Here is an 18,597-nt window from a genome sequence, read left to right on the forward strand (position 1 = left end):
GGGTCCTTCGCAGTCTTGAGGGACAGATGGGGGCTAGGCAGAGACTGTGGCCAGGTAATTAATAGAACAAGGCACATATGAGAAATGGCACGTAGCTCAGTCCAGCTAGTGCACAGAGTGTGGTGGGGAGCGGTGAGGGGTGGGACTCGAGGGAGAGGCTTAAGGGATACATTAGGGAATCGGTCCTCAGGAACTGTGACTCCATTCCTGTGCTGACACGTGCTGTGGTCATGTTTTGCAGACCATTGACAAGTGCTCAGTGATCTGGGTGATCAGTGACATAGAGCGAGTTTCTGGGGGACGAGCCCACGAAGACCTTCTGAATGAGAGCATCAAAGCCTGCCAGCGGGGCTTCTGTAGGGACGTGGCCCTTGTGGTCACCAAGACGGACAAACTCCACTTGCCAGAATACCTAAGGTATTGTGCTGGGTTCACGGGGATGTGGGCTTCAGTCAGGGGCTTTCCTCTGTGGGTCCCGACTACAGTAGCATGGAGCTTGACTGTGTAACATGGTTACGGGGCTTCAGGAAGTGACTGTTGGGGAGGAAACAAAAGACTGGGTGACTTCCTGGGACATCAGGACCCTTAGTTGGGTTGTCTCGGGAATCTGAACTTTCCAAGGTAGCTGCTTAGTGCCAAGCTAGTGTCCCCTACACAGCTCTGAGGGTGCTACTCACATGTACCAGATGCAGATGGTACCTCCTGCACTGTGCGATTTGATGATCCCACCTGCTCCACAGATGTAGAAAGTGTAGACACCCCTGTAACTAGGAAGTACAAACCCATAGTCCTACCTGGCAGGGTAGAGCTTTTTTTTTTTTTTTTTTTCTTTTTTCTTTTTTTGAGACGGAGTCTTGCTGTACCGCCCAGGCTAGAGTACAGTGGCACAATCTCAGCTCACTGCAACCTCCATTTCCCGAGTTCAAGCGATTCTCCTGCCTCAGCCTCCTGAATAGCTGGGATTACAGATGCCGGCCGGTATACCTGGCTAATTTTTGTATTTTTGGTAGAGATGGGGTTTCACCATGTTGGCCGGGGTGGTCTTGAACTCCAGACCTCAGGTGATCTGCCCGCCTTGGCCTCCCAAAGTGCTGGGATTACAGGAGTGAGCTACCACACCCAGCCCAGGGTACAGCTTTGATGTTTCAGGTTTTTGTACTCCTGAGCTTTTTAAAAATCATTAAAAATTATTTTTATTTTTATTTTAAGTTCCAGGGTACATGTGCAGGATCTGCAGGTTTGTTACATAGGTAAATGTGTGCCATAGGGGTTTGCTGCACAGATCAACCCATCACCTAGGTATTAAGCCCAGCATCCCCAGCCAGAGACTCCTGAGCTTTTTAACTCACTTGGAACAGGTCCTCAAAAGTTGTAGAACTTTAGGTGAAGGTAGATGCATTCTCTAAGAGCTGTATTCTAACAAATAAAAGGTAAGCATTTGTGGGCTTAATAGATGTTGATTTCCATGGAGAGCTCTGCTGTCGCTATAGCTAGGAAGACTATAACTAACCTTCTATGTTGGGACAATTTTGAGAGTGAGAGGGGGTGTGATTAGTCCTTAGAGGGGATCAGCGGGCATAAACTGGGCTTTCCTGTATCCATGGGGTGTGTGTTCACGGGATGTGATGTCACGGATGCATCTCACCTCCAACAGGAGCTCCTTTACCACCCCTCCACCATTTCGTCCCCACTCACTGAAGCTTAGGTCTGACTGCCGTCTTCAGGAATTCACTTGCTGTCATGGTCTGGGTTGGAATTGCAGCTTCATTTTTTTCTCCTGCATTTCTCCTCATCTCACCCCAGCAGAGAATATCTCTAGCCCTCTCTTTCCAATGCCAACATTAAAATTAACACAATTAGGCTGGGTGTGGTGGCTCACACCTGTAATCGTAGCACTTTGGGAGGCTGAGGTGGGCAGATCACAAGGTCAGGAGATCAAGACCATCCTGGCCAACATGGTGAAACACCATCTCTACTAAAAAATACAAAATAAATTAGCCGGGCGTGGTGGTGTGTACCTGTAGTCCCAGCTACTCAGGCGGCTGAGGCAGGGGAATCGCTTGGACCCGGGATGCGGAGGTTGCAGTGAGCTGAGATCGTACCACTGCACTCCAGCCTGGGCGACAGAGCGAGACTCCGTCTCAAAATAATAATAATAATAAAATCTAATGTGTTAATAATAAGCATTTATTGAACATAGGTAGGGGCTGTGGATTCAGAGGCACATTGCCCAGTCTTTGAGCTCACCATCTAAAAGAGGGTTAAAGGTTATACATGAAGGAACAAGCCAGGTGCTATGGGAACCCAAGGTGAAAGGGCTGCATTTTTGACTGGGACAGAGAGTGAGGTCACAGAAAATGTTCACAGCTGACAAAACGCCGGCTGGCCGTTGAGAAATGAAGGCACTTTTTTCAAGTGGACGCTGGAGGTGGGTCAGAAGAGAAAGCATCGGGTCAAAGAAAGAGCTTATGAAAAGGCACGACACAGAGCAGTATGTGCTGCTTTTAGGGAAAGTCAAAGACTGCAGTGACACATCGTAAAAGTTAAGTAATTGTTACATTTTCCTAATTTCATTTCAGAGAAAGAAAGGCGGGAAATGTAAGTATGAACTAGTTTTTTATTTTTTTATTACCCCTGCTCAGTCAAAAATCCACACATAATTTTTGCTTCCCCAAAAACTTAACTACTAATAGCCACAGTTGATTGGAAGTCTTACTGATAGCATAAACAGTTAATACGTATTTTGTATATGTATTATGTTCTGTATTCTTGCAATAAAGTAAGCTAGAGAAAAGAAAACGTCATTAAGAAAATCACGGCCGGGAGTGGTGGCTTATGCCTGTAATCCCAGCACTTTGGAAGGCCGAGGTAGGCAGATCACGAGGTCAGGAGTTCAAGACCAGCCTGACCAACATGGTGAAACCCCGTCTCTACTAAAAACACAAAACTTAGCTGGGCGTGGTGGTGCACACCTGTAATCCTAGCTGCTCAGTAGGCTGAGGCAGGACAATCACTTGAACCTGGGAGGCGGAGGTTGCAGTGAGCCGAGATGGCGCCACTTCACTCCAGCCTGGGCAACAGCGAGACTCTGTCTCAAAAAAAAAAGAAAAAAAAGAAAGAAATCATAAGGAAGAGAAAATACATTTACAATACGGCACTGTAGTTATCAATAGAGTAAGTTTACTTTATCTGTTTGCAAGATGAATTGTACATCTGAAATGACAGGCAATAGCAGCTGCAGACCTCAATCATGGCACATATGAAGCAATTCAACTTTTTCTTGCAATGTCATGACTTTTCTCTGCTACTTGGGAGCTGCTCCAGGATCATTGGACTTCAGATGGGTCCCATGGTGTTATTCAAGATTTAGGGTATTGCACTAAACAGGCTGCAAAATACATGAGAACTGCAAGAGATCACTTTTTAGTGCCGTATGCAATTTACTGGAGCGATGCACTGCTTTCGTGGAGATGATTAGCATCACGTGGTGTTTGGCATTTTAAGTGGATAGTTGAAACACTTGAGCTACCACAACAGCAACAGGAGGTGGCTCTGAAGTTATTACAGTAGTATAGTGTGTACTGCAGTTAATTTTGCTCAGTTATGATTTAATACTGCATCTTAATGCTTATTTACATTTCTCTTGACTGCAAATGGTACCATGTACAGTCTATAGGTGTTTACAGAAGTTTTGATAAATTTTCACTTTTCATAATAGAATCATGCATTTCATGGTAGTACATGATCAAATATAAACTTGGATCTACATCTATTTTATACATTCATGACATACCTTTTTCTTAACTTTTTGTTATTTCTAGACTACAGGGTTTGTCTGTGAGTTTTTTCAGATTGTCGCAAATCTTCAAAATGTTTTTCAATTATTGAAAAAGAATCCACGTATAAATGGACCCATGCAGTTCAAACCCGTGTTGTCCAAGGGTCAACTGTGTTTTTTTTTTCTTTTGAAACAGAGTCTCACTCTGTCGCCCAGGCTGTAGTGCAGTGACGCAATCTCAACTCACTGCAACCTCTGCCTCCTGGGTTCAAGCGATTCTCCTGCCTCAGCCTCCTGAGTAGCTGGGACTACAGGCATGTGCCACCACCCCTGGCTAATTTTTTGTATTCTTAGTAGAGATGGGGTTTCACTGGATTAGCCAGGATGGTCTCGATCTCCTGACCTCGTGATCCACCTACCTTGGCCTCCCGAAGTGCTGGGATTATAGGCGTGAACCACCATGCCCGGCAACTGTGTATAATTCTAATACAGTGCATGCGTATTTGACTGTCTGGACCAAATGAAGATCTGCCAAGAAAATGTGCGTCTTGCTACCTCATTACTGTTGATAACACTGCTCTCTGCATGCTTCTATTTCCTTTCACAACCTAGCAAGCTATTCAGAGTCAGCGAGAGGCTGTTTTAGAAAGAAATGAAATGATAAAACTACAAAGGACTAGAATTCTCAAGGAAAAACTGAAGGTGAGTTAACAGGTTTCCCTATGTGTTTTTCTGTATCCCAGCAACTAGATTTTGAGATACAAATGTATACCTGGTATTGTGTAGTTGCAAGGGCAAAAGCTTTGGAATAGACAGTTTGCTCATTTGGTTTGTTTTGTTTTTGAGACGGGGGTCTCACTCTGTTGGCTAGGCTGGAGTGCAGCGGTGTGGTCTCGGCTTGCTTCAACCTCTGCCTCCCAGGTGCAAGAGATCCTCCCACCTCAGCCTCTCAAGTAGCTGGGACTATAGGCATGCACCACCATGTCTGGCCAATTTTTGTAGTTTTTGTAGAGATGGGGTTGCACCATGTTGTCCAGGCTAGTCTCAAACTCCTGGGCTTGAGCGATCCACCTGCCTTGACCTCCCAAAGTACTAAGATTACTGACCTAGAGGAGACATTTTGGATTTAACTCAGTCCTACTGCTTCAGTTACCTCTGAGGCTCCATTTTCTCATCTTTAAAATGGGGAGATAATGATATCTATCTCCTGTGATTGTCGGGAGGGTCAGATGAGCATGTGGTCCACAGAGGAGTAGGCCCACGTGAGTCTGGGATCTCCATACAGTGGAGGAACTCTGGAGTGCTGTGGGACATGGAGGAAAGATGCCAGGTCACACTGGTGGCAGGGGAGGTGGGACTGGGGAGGTATTCAAGGAAAACTCAGCCTCTGGGCAGAATTTTATTTTATTATTATTATTATTTTTTGAGACTTAGTCTCGCTGTGTCACCCAGGCTAGAGTACAGTGGCACAATCTTGGCTCAGTGCAACCTCCGTCTCCTGGGTTCAAGGGATTCTCCTGCCTCTGCCTCCTAAGTAGCTGGGATTACGGGCACATGCCACCACACACAGTTAATTTTTGTGTTTTTAGTAGAGACGGGGTTTTACCATGTTGACCAGGCTGGTCTCGAACTCCTGACCTCAGGTGATCTGCCTGCCTCAGCCTCCTAAAATGCTGGGATTACAGGTGTGAGCCACTGCGCCTGGCCAATTTTATTATTATTATTTTTAAAGACTGGGTTTCCACTATGTTGCCTAGGCTGGTCTTGAACTCCTGGGCTGAAATGATCCTCCTGCCTCAGCCTCCCACGTAGCTAGGACTACAGCTCAGCAGGCACCACAGTGCTCTGCAGAGCAGAGTTTTAAAGAAACTGTAGTCTTTAGTGAGGTGAAAAAGTCGAGAAGGCGCTTTTGAGGCAGAAGCAAGAACACCATTGACATAGGCTGCTGTGTTTGGTGAATGACAGGTGAGTAGCTTGGAAAGGCTCGGAGGGGGAGTAAGAGGGGGTGGATGGCGATAAGGTCTGAGCTGCGTTTAGTGTTTTCTTATTTTTACTATTTTATCACTAAAATGGGTACAAACATACAACTCCTTACTATCATAGTCTTTTTTTTTTTTTTTTTTTTTGAGACAGAGTCTCACTCCATCGCCTGGGCTGGAGTGCAGTGGTACAATCTCAGCTCACTGCAACCTCCGAACCCTGGGTTCGAGCGATTTTCCTGCCTCAGCCTCCCGAGTAGCTGGGATTACAAGTGCCTGCTACTATGCCCAGCTAATTTTTGTAGTTTTAGTAGAGATGGGGTTTCACCATGTTGGCCAGGCTGGTCTTGAACTCCTGACCTCAGGTGATTTGCCCGCCTCGGCCTCCCAAAGTGCTGGAATTACAGGCATGAGCCACCGCGTCTGGCCTATAACAATCTTATACAACTATAAAACTAAAATCAAGTTTAAGATAAAATATAAACAAAATAACATAAGGAATATATAAGAGTAAGTACAATGTGACAGATGATGTGTTTGGCTGAAACAAAATCTTTGGTATTGGATTCAGTAGTAAAAACATCTGGCCGATGTCCAGCTCTATATTCAATTTCTTTCTGTATTTTGTCTTCAAAGATATTGATACAGAAAACGTCTGCTGTACAACGTGGAACTGAAAATTTCAAAGCTTTTGTTTCTAGCGCAGTATCATTAGGCCTCATGCTTAAGCCAGAATATTGTACCAGGCAATTCTTGAATGCCAGTTTTAATGAGGCAAAATTTAGTAAAGCTGGTCATGGTCTCCTAAATTGTTCTTTTTGGTATTAAAGAAATATGCATTGTATGAGTGCCTGATCATATTATCCCTGGAAATGGAAACATGGAATACTTCAATACACAATTTACAACTATACCAGTAAACATGCCGAATTGGTTTGTATAAGTTAGGGCCTGGGCAGCAGTACATCAGCTTGCAGGGTGACTATAGCTGTCACTGCTATGGTGCAAGTTCTTCTGAGGCCTCCAACACACACCTCTGATGGCAAGGTGATACCTTCATTCTCCAACCACTTTATTTCAGTTTGAAATATTGTGAAACCTTGACTTGTGCTACATGCCATCGTTTGGAACTTTTTTTTTTTTTTTTTTTCCAGACGGGTCTCACTCTGTCACCCAGGCTGGAGTGTAGTGGCGCAAGTATAGCTCACTGCAACCTTGAATTCCTGGGCTCAAGCTATCTTTCTGCCTGCCCTCCACTCCCCCCGACCCCCACCAGCCTCCCAAGGGGTTAGGACTACCGGTATACCAGTATGCATCCAGCTAATTTTTAAATTTTTTATGGAGACAGGGTATGTTGCCCAGGCTGGTCTCTAATTCCTGGGCTCAAACAATTCTCCTGCTTGGGCCTCCCAAAGCACTGGGATTACAGGTGTGAGCCACAGTGCCTGGCCTTGGAGCAAATTTAGTTTTAATCACAGGAAACATGAGACAGAAGTTCTTGATAAGGCATTCCTTGAGTTTCCATCACTTTTTTTTTTTTTTTTTTGGCTGCGTTTGAGATAGGCAGTCACTTTGCACGTACCTCAGTATCAAAACACAACCCAGCTTCATCTACATGTGGATGTCTCCCTTTCCTAGGTCCCTTGAAGCACTTAAGTGGTGCTTTGCAAGAAAATCTGGAATTACTGTCTACTCCACCAACCAGGAGCATTTTTTCCACTAACATCAAATATATGCCCCATGTTTCCATTTCCAGGCCTTTTGATGTAAAGGCCTGGAAAATGCTGACCTTTCAATGCTGAATCATAGCATAATCTTTTAAAAGGCATATTAAATGGCAGTTAAGTAATGCATACAACTCATTAGAAGGAAGGGCAATGTAAACAGCTGTGACCAAGTTGGCCATGTGCAGTGTATGAACCTCCTAAGCACTACAGCTGGGTGGCTTGGAACAACAGAAAATTATTCTCTCCCAGTTCTGGAGGCTGGAAGTCCAAAATCAAGGTGTTAGCAGCACCATGCTCCCTCTGAAGCTGCGGGAAGGATCTGGTCCAGTTCTCTCTCCTTGCTTCTGGTAATTCCTGGCTTGTGGCAGCACAACTCCAGTCTTCATATGCCATTCTTCTCATGTGTATGTCTCTTTATCCAAATTTCCTCTTTTTTTAAATATACCAGTCATTGGATTAGGGGCCCACCCTACTCCAGTATGACTTCATCTTAATACATTTTATCCTCAATGACCCAATTTCCATATAAGGTCACATTTTTAGGTAGTGGAGATTAGGACCTCAACATGTGAATTTTGGAGGGGAATATATTTCAACCCATAACACCCAGGCAGTGACAACCACCTTGTGACTGCCACCTGCCCTATAGCAGTTGCAACATGCATCTCAATTTCAAAAATATTAAACGGGAAACGATGTGCCTCTTAGTATTGATAAGCTGTGGTCACATGTCACCTGAAATTATGTGGTTGAAGATTGGGGATCACAATGTAGTTATGGATTTGGGTTATTAGTTTGAGATTCAAGACTGAGACACAGGCACATAGATCCTTCCAAGATGTGTGATTTGGGCCCCATCCTATAGTAATGCGACTTTCCAGCTCCACATCTTTTCTTTTTTTTTTTTTTTTTTTTTTTTTTTGAGACGGAGTCTTGCTCTGTTGCCCGGGCTGGAGTGCAGTGGCCGGATCTCAGCTCACTGCAAGCTCCGCCTCCCGGGTTTACGCCATTCTCCTGCCTCAGCCTCCCGAGTAGCTGGGACTACAGGCGCCCGCCACCTCGCCCGGCTAGTTTTTTTTGTATTTTTAGTAGAGACGGGGTTTCACCGTGTTAGCCAGGACACGTCTTTTCTTATTACCTGGTATGTTATGGGTCACTTGACCTTCCCTTAAATTTTGCCTTACCCAGTTTTTTGTTTGTTTGTTTGTTTGTTTTTTGTTTTGTTCCCGTTGCCCAAACTGGAGTACAATGGCGCGATCTTGGCTCACCGCAACCTCCACCTCCCGGGTTCGAGTAATTCTCTTGACTCAGCCTCCTGAGTAGCTGGGATTACAGGCATGTGCCACCATGCCCGGCTGATTTTGTACTCTTAGTAGAGATGGGGTTTCTCCATGTTGGTTAGGCTAGTCTCGAACTCCCAACCTCAGGTGTGGCACCCGCCTCAGCCTCCCAAAGTGCTGGGATTATAGGCGTGAGCCACCACAGCTGGCTGCCTTGACTCTGTTTTTACTATAAACTCTCACACGATTTTTATTTTAACCTAATTTACAAAGTTTTACTGCCTGATTTGACCTAATGGGATTTTTGTGCCCCTGCTAAGACAGTTAACATTCTTTTACATACGTTAGGTAAACTTTTAGGACTCGCGCCAAGTGGAATTTATAGACCGTATTTTGACAGTCTCAGGCATGTTGTTTGAACTGGTTAATGCCTTTACTTTAACATACCTTATTTTATTTACTCAGTTTCAGGATCATAATGATCTCATAGCTTTTCACAGAACTGTTGTGTTCTTTTTGATGCTCAATGTGTCACTTTTTGGCTAGTGGGAGCCCTTTTAGCTGACTCCCTTTAGCATTACTCCCTTTAGCATTTACAAAACATTCTTGGCCAGGCGCAGTGGCTCACGCCTGTAATCCCAGCACTTTGGGAGGCCAAGGCGGGTGGACCACGAGGTCAAGAAATCGAGACCATCCTGGCCAACATGGTGAAACCCCATCTCTACTAAAAATACAAAAAAAAAAAAAAAAAATAGCTGGGTGTGGTGGCGTGCACCTGTAGTCCCAGCTACTTGGGAGGCTGAGTCAGGAGACTCACTTGAACCTGGGAGGCAGAGGTTGTGGGGAGCCGAGGTTGTGCCACTGCACTCCAGCCTGGGTGACAGAGCGAGACTCTGTCTCTAAATAAATAAATAAATAAATAGGGCTGAGAACATTGGCTAACACTTGTAATCTCAGCACTTTGGGAGGCCGAGATGGGAGGATCGTTTGAGGCCAGGAGTTCAACACTAGCCTGGGCAACATAGCAAGACCCCATCTCTAACAATAACAGCAAAAGTCAGAGTGCTAGCGATACAGATAAAATTATTTCATACAAGTAAGAGTGGCAGAGTGATGTCACTGCAACATAATTTTCATGACAAAACTAGAAAAGGTGGATTTAAAAAATGAGTCATGATTTATGTTACTGATTTCAGGTAACATAACCATTAAAAAAAGATTTTAAAATTGGATCATTATTATTATTATTATTATTATTATTATTATTATTTTGAGATAGAATCTGGCTCTGTTGCCCAGGCTGGAGCGCGGTGGCGTGATCTCGACTCACTGCAATCTCTGCCTCCTGGGTTCAAGAGATTCTTTGCCTCAGCCTCCCAAGTAGCTGGGATTATAGGCATGTGCTGCCACACCTGGCTAATTTTTGTATTTTTAGTGGAGACAGGGTTTTACCATGTTGGCCAGGCTGGTCTGGAACTCCTGACACCAGGTGATTCACCTGCCTCAGTCTTCCAAAGTGCTAGGACTATAGGCGTGAGCCACTGCGCCCAGCTGGGTCATGATTGATGTTACTGATTTCAATCTAACTCCAATTTTACTATGTCCTTTCTAATTCTGCTTCCATTGAATCCCCTCCTCTCCCCTCCCCTCTTCTACCCTCCTCTCCCCTCCCCTCTCCTCCCCTCTCCTTTTTTCAGAGTTTTGCTCTTGTTACTAAGGCTGGAGTGCAATGGTGCAATCTCAGCTCATCTAAACCTCCGCCTTCCAGGTTCAAGGGATTCTCCTGCCTCAGCCTCCCGAGTAGCTAGGATTACAGGCATGTGCCACCACGACCAGCTAATTTTGTACTTTTAGTGGAGACAGGGTTTATCCATGTTGGTCAGGCTGGTCTGGAACTCCTGACCTCAGGTGATCTGCCCACCTTGGCCTGCCAAAGTGCTGGGATTACAGGCATGAGCCACTGTGCCCGCCCTTCCTTCCTTCCTTCCTTCCTTCCTTCCTTCCTTCCTTCCTTCCTTCCTTCCTTCCTTCCTTCCTTCCTCCCTCCCTCCCTCCCTCCCTCCCTCCCTCCCTCCCTCCTTCCTTCCTTCCTTCCTTCCTTCCTGGCATCTTCCTCTGTTGTCCCAGCTTGAGTTCAATGGCACGATCTTGGCTCGCTGCAGCCTCCAGCTCCCAGGCTAAAGTGATTCTCCTGCCTCAGCCTTCTGAGTAGTTGGGACTACAAGCGTGTGCCTCCATGCCCGGCTAATTTTTTGTATTTGTAGTAGAGACGGGGTTTCACCATGTTAGCCAGGCTGGTCCTGAATTCCTGAGCTTAGGCAATCTGCCTGCCTCAGCCTCCCAAAGTGCAGGGATTACAAGGTGTGAGCCACCGCGCCTGGCCTCCCTTCTGGTATGAGTTTCCCCATTTTCTCCTCTTTCACATACAATATCTTTCTACAAACTTTAATATATTGTGTTACGTTTTATTATCATAAGCCATGTGTTTAAATTAGAGCAGTGTCTAATGTTTCTGTGGCATAATTTGATGAATATCTACTAACATCTTGGATCCTACCTCCAACTATAGCCGTTTCTACTTATCTTTTACAATAATATGAACCCTTTATACTAGAGTCACTTCATTGACACTATAAAAACATTTCTTTTTGCTATAATAAAAAGCATAAATGTTAACTAATCTTCAATAATTTTTAGAAAAGTTATACAAGATTTAGGTCCAGATTTTAAATAATGCAAACATCTGGGCACAGCTAAGTACATGCCTTTCTTGGAACTGTTTTAAAACCCTACTTAAACTTAATTCTACATTAATGTCATCTCCCAGTAGAAAATAATTTCAGCTTTCCCTAAACTTTTTCCTAGAGTGAAAACTCTATCAAAGCAAAATCTCAGCAGATAGATTCTTTATGCAACTTCAGCTGACTCTATAAGAGGGTTGGTAGGGGTGGGCTTCTGGCAGTCTACACAGATATCTGTATTCCAGCCTTAACTACATGTGCTTACAGCTTGCCAGGGACACGGCTTCTCACCAGTCTCAGTGGACTGCAGGGCATCTACTCACTCAGCTCTTTTATATCTTTGCATCAGAAAGAGATTGACAACTCTCCACTGGTTTCTACCTCCCTCAAATACCCACACCCACACATGCACATTCTGTAGGTGAATGGTTTTCTCTTTTTTTTAAGTGAGAAGAATGAAAGAATACGGAATACTATTTATGTATGATTCTAGCATGACTTCTCCATGACAATGTTTTTCTTTTCTTTTTTTTTTTTTTTTGAGACAGAGTCTCGCTCTGTCGCCCAGGCTGGAGTGCGGTGGCCGGATCTCAGCTCACTGCAAGCTCCGCCTCCCGGGTTCACGCCATTCTCCTGCCTCAGCCTCCCGAGTAGCTGGGACTAAAGGCGCCCACCACCTCACCTGGCTAGTTTTTTGTATTTTTTAGTAGAGACGGGGTTTCACCGTGTTAGCCAGGATGGTCTCGATCTGCTGACCTTGTGATCTGCCCGTCTCGGCCTCCCAAAGTGCTGGGATTACAGGCTTGAGCCACCGCACCCGGCCAACAATGTTTTTCTAAGCATAAAAAAAGACTTTCTCAAATAATTCTTAATTGCTTGACTTTTTTTTTTTTTTTTTCCTGAGATGGAGTCTCTCTCTGTCACCCAAGCTGGAGTGCAGTGACATGGTCTCGGCTCATTGCAACCTCCACCTCCCGGGTTCAAATAATTATATTGCCTCAGCCTCTCGAGTAGCTGCGACTACAGGTGCACACCACCACACCCGGCTAATTTTTGTATTTTTTAGTAGAGATGGGGGTTTCACCTATTGGCCAGGCTGGTCTCGAACTCCTGACCTCGTGATCTGCCCACCTTGGCCTCCCAAAGTGCTAGGATTACAGGTGTGAACCACCATGCCCAGCCAATTGCTTGACATTTAACATCATAATTTGTTTCAACATTAGTCTGCATTAAGATGTGTATGGGCCGGGCGCGGTGGCTCAAGCCTGTAATCCCAGCACTTTGGGAGGCCGAGGCGGGCGGATCACAAGGTCAGGAGATCGAGACCATCCTGGCTAACACGGTGAAACCCCGTCTCTACTAAAAAATACAAAAAACTAGCCGGGCGAGGTGGCGGGCGCCTGTAGTCCCAGCTACTCGGGAGGCTGAGGCAGGAGAATGGCGTGAACCCGGGAGGCGGAGCTTGCAGTGAGCTGAGATCTGGCCAGTGCACTCCAGCTTGGGTGACAGAGCGAGACTCCGTCTCAAAAAAAAAAAAAAAAAAAAAAAAGATGTGTATGATCACTCACTACCTAAGAAATTGTTGCTTTTATAGGACTTTAGTCAGGTTTGTGTTGTGTTTCACTTGCAAATGTTTAACAACTAGCTCTTTGTTTAAAAAAAAAAATCCCCAAAAACAAACAAACGATGAAAAAACAAAGGGCTGATGTGTACCATTTGCCAATTCCTGTGGTGTCAATAGGAGTTAGTGGAGATTAGGACCTCAACATGTGAATTTTGGAGGGGGATACATTTCAGCTCATAACATGCAGCCAGTGACAACCACCTTGTGATTGCCACCTGGCCTACAGCAGTTGCAAGATGCATCTCAATTTCAGAAATATTAAACAGGGAAACAATGTGCCTCTTAGTATTGATAAGCTATGGTCACATGTCAGCTGAAATTATTTGGTTGTAAATTGGGGATCACAATGTGGTTATGGATTTGGGTTATCAGTTTGAGATTCAGGATTGAAACAGTCCCACTATTGTCAATTTCAAGCTACCAGTGTGACGTCACGGAAGGCAGAGTAGGAAAGTGACATGTGCTGTTGGCTTTCAGGAGCTGGTACGAGCTGGCTGCAGCACGCCACTGCCCATTCCAGACATGTACTTCTTTTTTGAGAAAGGATCCTGGTATTATTACCCCTCTGAACATTTAAATACACCTTTGAACTATTTTCTCTACACATTTTCTTCTAGAATTGATATTTAACTCCCAAGACAATAGTTTATATGCAGCAGTTCCCTCATAACTTCTGACCTTGTTAGGACTGGACAGATGGCAACACCAGACCTTGAGAATATTGTCTGTTCCCAGAGGGGGTCATGGAGAACTGAAAGTGAGTGAGCTGAAATTGGCTGAAGGCTCTTGTGGGTCCTGTGCATGATTGCCTTTGCTGTGGTTTGAGTTATTCTGTTTTCTGTGTGACTCTTTCACTTCAGAGAAAATTGCCAGCTGACTTCAAGGTTCTGGAAGCCTCAGATCTGGTGTATACAGTCAGCGCCCAGGAGTACTGGCAGCAGGCTCTCCTCACCGAGGAGGAAACGGGTAATTTATGTTTTTTTTTTTAATCTCCAGCACTGAAATTCTGAAGATCAAGTGGCACTTCAAATTTCCTGTTCTAGAACTTTTTGTGCAACACAATTTTTTCCAGCTTGCCATGGTTTCAATACCAATTGCAAATAAAGATATTTTCTTCTTTGCATGTTTTTTTTTTTTTGTTTTTTGTTTGTTTGTTTTTTTGTTTTTTTTGAGACAGAGTCTCGCTCTGTCACCCAGGCTGGAGTGCAGTGGCCGGATCTCAGCTCACTTCGAGCTCTGCCTCCCAGGTTTATGCCATTCTCCTGCCTCAGCCTCCCGAGTGGCTGGGACTACAGGCGCCCGCCACCTCACCTGGCTAGTTTTTTGTATTTTTTAGTAGAGATGGGGTTTCACCGGGTTAGCCAGGATGGTCTCGATCTCCTGACCTCGTGATCTGCCCATCTCGGCCTCTGAAAGTGCTGGGATTACAGGCTTGAGCCTTGCGCCCGGCCCTTCTTTGCATTGTTATGGTGTCAGAGACCACAATTCCTCTTGCCTCCAAATCTTACCATGGGTTGGTAAAGGTCAAATAATTGGGTTGCCGGATGTGGTGACTCGCCCTGTAATCCCAGCACTTTGGGAGGCCAAGGTGGGTAGATCACCTGAGGTCAGGAGTTTGAGATCAGCCTGACCAACGTGGTGAAACCCCATCTATACTAAGAATAGAAAATTAGCCAGGTGTGGTGGTGCATGCCTATAATCTCATCTACTTGGAAGACTGAGGCAGGAGAATTGCTTAAACCCAGGAGGCAGAGGTTGCAGTGAGCCGAGATTGCACCATTGCACTCCAGCCTGGGCAACAAGAGCAAAACTCTGTCTCAAAAAAACATCAACAAAAAGCTGGGGGCAGTGGCTCATGCCTGTAGTCCCAGCATTTTGGGAGGCTGAGGCAGGTGGATCACCTAAGGTCAGGAGTTCAAGACCAACCTGGCCAACATGGTGAAACTCTGTTTCTACTAAAAAATATAAAAATTAGTTGGGCGTGGTGGCGGGCACCTGTAGTCCCAGCTACTCAGGAGGCTGAGGCAGGAGAATTGCTTGAACCTGGAAGGCGGAGGTTGCAGTGAGCTGAGATCGTGCCACTGCACTCCAGCCTGGGTGACAAGAGCAGAACTCTGTCTCAAAAAAAAAAACAAAACAAAAAAAACTACTGGGTTATTTCCTTAGTCCCCTCCCACCCAACTATGGGCATTAGAATTATTTTGTGAGCGACTATTGTATATTTTGTCTGCGAGGCAGGGAAAGCATAAGGCATGACTCTTTCTTCACAGAACTTGAAATATGGATGAGGAGCTAATACTAACCCAAGTGCAAAAATTGAAGTAAAACTGAGGCTTAGTTAGTTGCTGCTGACCATGAGTGCAACAGCAGCCCGGGGAATCTAGAGCTCTGTGTGCACTAGACACTCAGTGGAAAGTGAGTGGGCAGGCAGGGTCAGGACTATATTCTCATCTGAACTTGACAAGGCTTGCGACGTGCATGCATTGTACTAGACGTGTAGGTATGTGCATGGAGGTTAAGGAGCAAAGGTGTGAAATGTTCACAGAGATGGGGGAACTGCTTGATTAAGGGTATAAAAGACAAAATTAGCATGGTATATGGAGAGGAATAATATAGAGAAATTGCCACATATGGGAATAATGGGGAAAAGGGTAGAGTGGCATCTATTATCTTCTGACCAACAACAGGTTAGGATGTGACAGGAATCCTGTCACCTCTAGAATCCTGCATGTCAGAGGTTCTTCTTCCTTTCTACAGCAAGCGTGGGCTATTCCAGTGTTAAGGGTTAGTTGACATAGATAGAAAAGTCTAGGGGGACCGAAGGGCTGAGACTGTAGAATTGTGAGCACTTTGCTTTACCTCTGTAGGTGATAGCTGTCCAAAGGAAAGACCCCATGTTTTCAACCAGCCTGTTCTTTTCCATGTAGTTTTTTTAATATGGCTAAATAAAATGAATATGCAGTATTGCTGATCTACCATTCATCGCGGTCATTGATCCTAGACACGGCAAAAGTGCTTTTCTTTTTTTTTTTTTTTTTTTTTTTTTTTTGAGACGGAGTCTTGCTCTGTCGCCCAGGCTGGAATGCAGTGGCCGGATCTCAGCTCACTGCAAGCTCCGCCTCCCAGGTTCACGCCATTCTCCTGCCTCAGCCTCCGGAGTAGCTGGGACTACAGGCGCCCGCCACTGCGCCCGGCTAGTTTTTTTGTATTTTTTAGTAGAGACGGGGTTTCACCGTGTTAGCCAGGATGGTCTCGATCTCCTGACCTCGTGATCCGCCCGTCTCGGCCTCCCAAAGTGCTGGGATTACAGGCTTGAGCCACCGCGCCCGGCCAAAAGTGCTTTTCAGAAAGGTTAATTCTGTAGGCATCAAGCCCACTTGGGATCTCAACTCTAGTTCATTCAGACCGCCATCTTGGTCTTTCAACTTTTATGAATTCTATTGACCACAAACTTCTGGCCTTTTACAATTATTTTTACTGTCTGTGAATTCCAGAAATCCCTAAGTTAAGAGAATACGTCAGGAAGAGGCTCTTGGACAAGAAGAGGAGGACGGTGACCAAGTATGTGACTGAAGCCTTTGGCCTGTTGCTCCTCACAGATAGTTTCAGCTCCACACAAAACCTGCCGGTATGGAAGACATTGGATTTTCATATTCTCCCCGTATCTGGGCAGGACATTTCCTTTTACCAAGTTAGAAAATTAACTTATGATATTTTTTCTTTTCATATTAAAGTAAAATATGAAGTTCAGAGAGTCTAAAAGGACAAAAAGATAATTAGAAGGTTAAAATCATAACATTTGGGTAAAAGAGAAAGGAATAATATTTGACCTGGGACAGATGGGCTGAGAGAAAAATGTCAAAATAGTAGCTATTTTCCATCTCTCCTGAGACTCGAACAAGGTGGAATGTGTTTAAGCGATGGCAGGCGTGATTTGGCTTGCTTCTAGTGGAATACAGACTCTTCTTGGTTATCCTGGAGAAGCGTGCTTATGTACACAGTCCAAAAATATTTCATATGTCTCTGGTGCTGTCAGAATCTCAAGCTCAGAGCAGCGTAGGAAAATAATGTGAGAGGATGGAAGCTCGGAGGGAATTCCAATAGAGTTTTGATAGTTATCTTCACTGGCAAGAATGCAGGCCTTCTGAAAAACTAGTTAAAATTACTTTTCTCATAGTAATTGACGTATTTATCTCTTCATGGATGATTTCTTTTTAACCCTAAAATAAGAGGGATAAGCTACTAGATTAGAGACTTGGGGGGTTTTGGAGAAAAACCTCTTACCGTCATCAGTCACTAGCTGTGTTGTCTCCTTATGAGAGATGGACTATACAAAGACAGTGGCTGGACCATGTGTAAAAATAGATCTCTGACCCACAACCTGCAGCAACCTGCCCAGAAACCAACCTCTTATCTACAATAAACAGTCCAGGAAGCCGTCTATCTGTAAGTCAGACTTGCAGGAAGTCAAACTGCTATCTCTAATAACAATCCAGGAGGTTGAAGAATAACTCTGTTAACAATCAGCACCAGATGGCCAGGACTTGATGAATAACTTCCCTAATCTCTTTCCCTGCTTCCACCTTACTACCAACCGGAAAAGTCAAATGTCTATACCTAACCAACCACATTGGCTGCTCTGCTTTTAGCTAGCCCGTCTCTAGTGTCCCCAGGCCAACAGCCTCCAATCAGGGCACCCCTGAAGCCTTTCCTTTTGTCCACCATGAAGCTTTTCCACTCCCCTGCCTGCTTTTGAGTCTCTGCTAAACTCAAATAATGGTGGCTGACTCCATTGCTGTAGTGAGCTCTGAATAAACAGCCTCTGCCTGTTCTTGTTTGGTTGGTCCTCACTTACTTCCACACTTGCCTTCACCCATCAGATGTGCACAGTCAAGGTGTTTGTCTTCTTGTTAGGCCGGAACAGGGAAGGGGCAGAGGAAGTACATGAATAGGGCTCTGTGAGTGGTCGAGGAGCTGATCCTGAGGATGGGGAAGGTGGGCCAATGGTGACCCTGTGGGGTGGCAAGGGGAGGCAGACACTCGAGACCTGACTTCCACGTGGGAGTAAGCAGTGCCACCTGGAGCCTTTGGTTGTGTATAAAGGCTTGTAAAAAGGCTTTAGTGGTGTGGGATCTTTCTTCTGCATAAAAGGGGCATATAGAGCAAAATTCAATCTTTTTTTAATCATATTTCTTATGACTTGTTTTGGTCTAGTTATACAAGACAGAAACAAAACAAAACTCTTGGAATGTGATACTTTCTCATTTGACTTTTGTCCGCTGAAATCGTTGGGGAAGGATTTGACCTTCCAATTTCCCAAAGCAGTTCTTCAGGGTGAAATTTGTCTCTCTGCCCAGCACAAGATTGCTTTTGGAAGTGCTGATGGAAAATGAATCCGATGTAGGCTGTGTGTGGTTGGTGTATTTTACAAACATAAGGGCAAGGCATTTTGCCATCAAGGCCGGAAG

General features: G+C 44.9%; 1 protein-coding gene across 8 annotated transcripts in view; it reads left to right on the plus strand.

Moving 5' to 3' along the window:
* NUGGC (nuclear GTPase, germinal center associated) overlaps positions 1–18,597 on the plus strand; it is a 70,932-nt gene that overhangs the window by 30,605 nt on the left and 21,730 nt on the right. For all 8 annotated transcript variants that reach the window (XM_010370923.2, XM_030937698.1, XM_030937700.1 and 5 more), the window contains 5 exons: positions 242–417; positions 2,580–2,598; positions 4,391–4,480; positions 13,990–14,095; positions 16,624–16,757. In XM_010370923.2, coding sequence (XP_010369225.1) covers positions 242–417; positions 2,580–2,598; positions 4,391–4,480; positions 13,990–14,095; positions 16,624–16,757 — 525 coding nt within the window. The remainder of the gene's footprint in view (positions 1–241; positions 418–2,579; positions 2,599–4,390; positions 4,481–13,989; positions 14,096–16,623; positions 16,758–18,597) is intronic.

The sequence above is a fragment of the Rhinopithecus roxellana genome, chromosome 9 (assembly GCF_007565055.1).
Source record: "Rhinopithecus roxellana isolate Shanxi Qingling chromosome 9, ASM756505v1, whole genome shotgun sequence".
Classification (NCBI taxonomy): Eukaryota; Metazoa; Chordata; class Mammalia; order Primates; family Cercopithecidae; genus Rhinopithecus; species Rhinopithecus roxellana.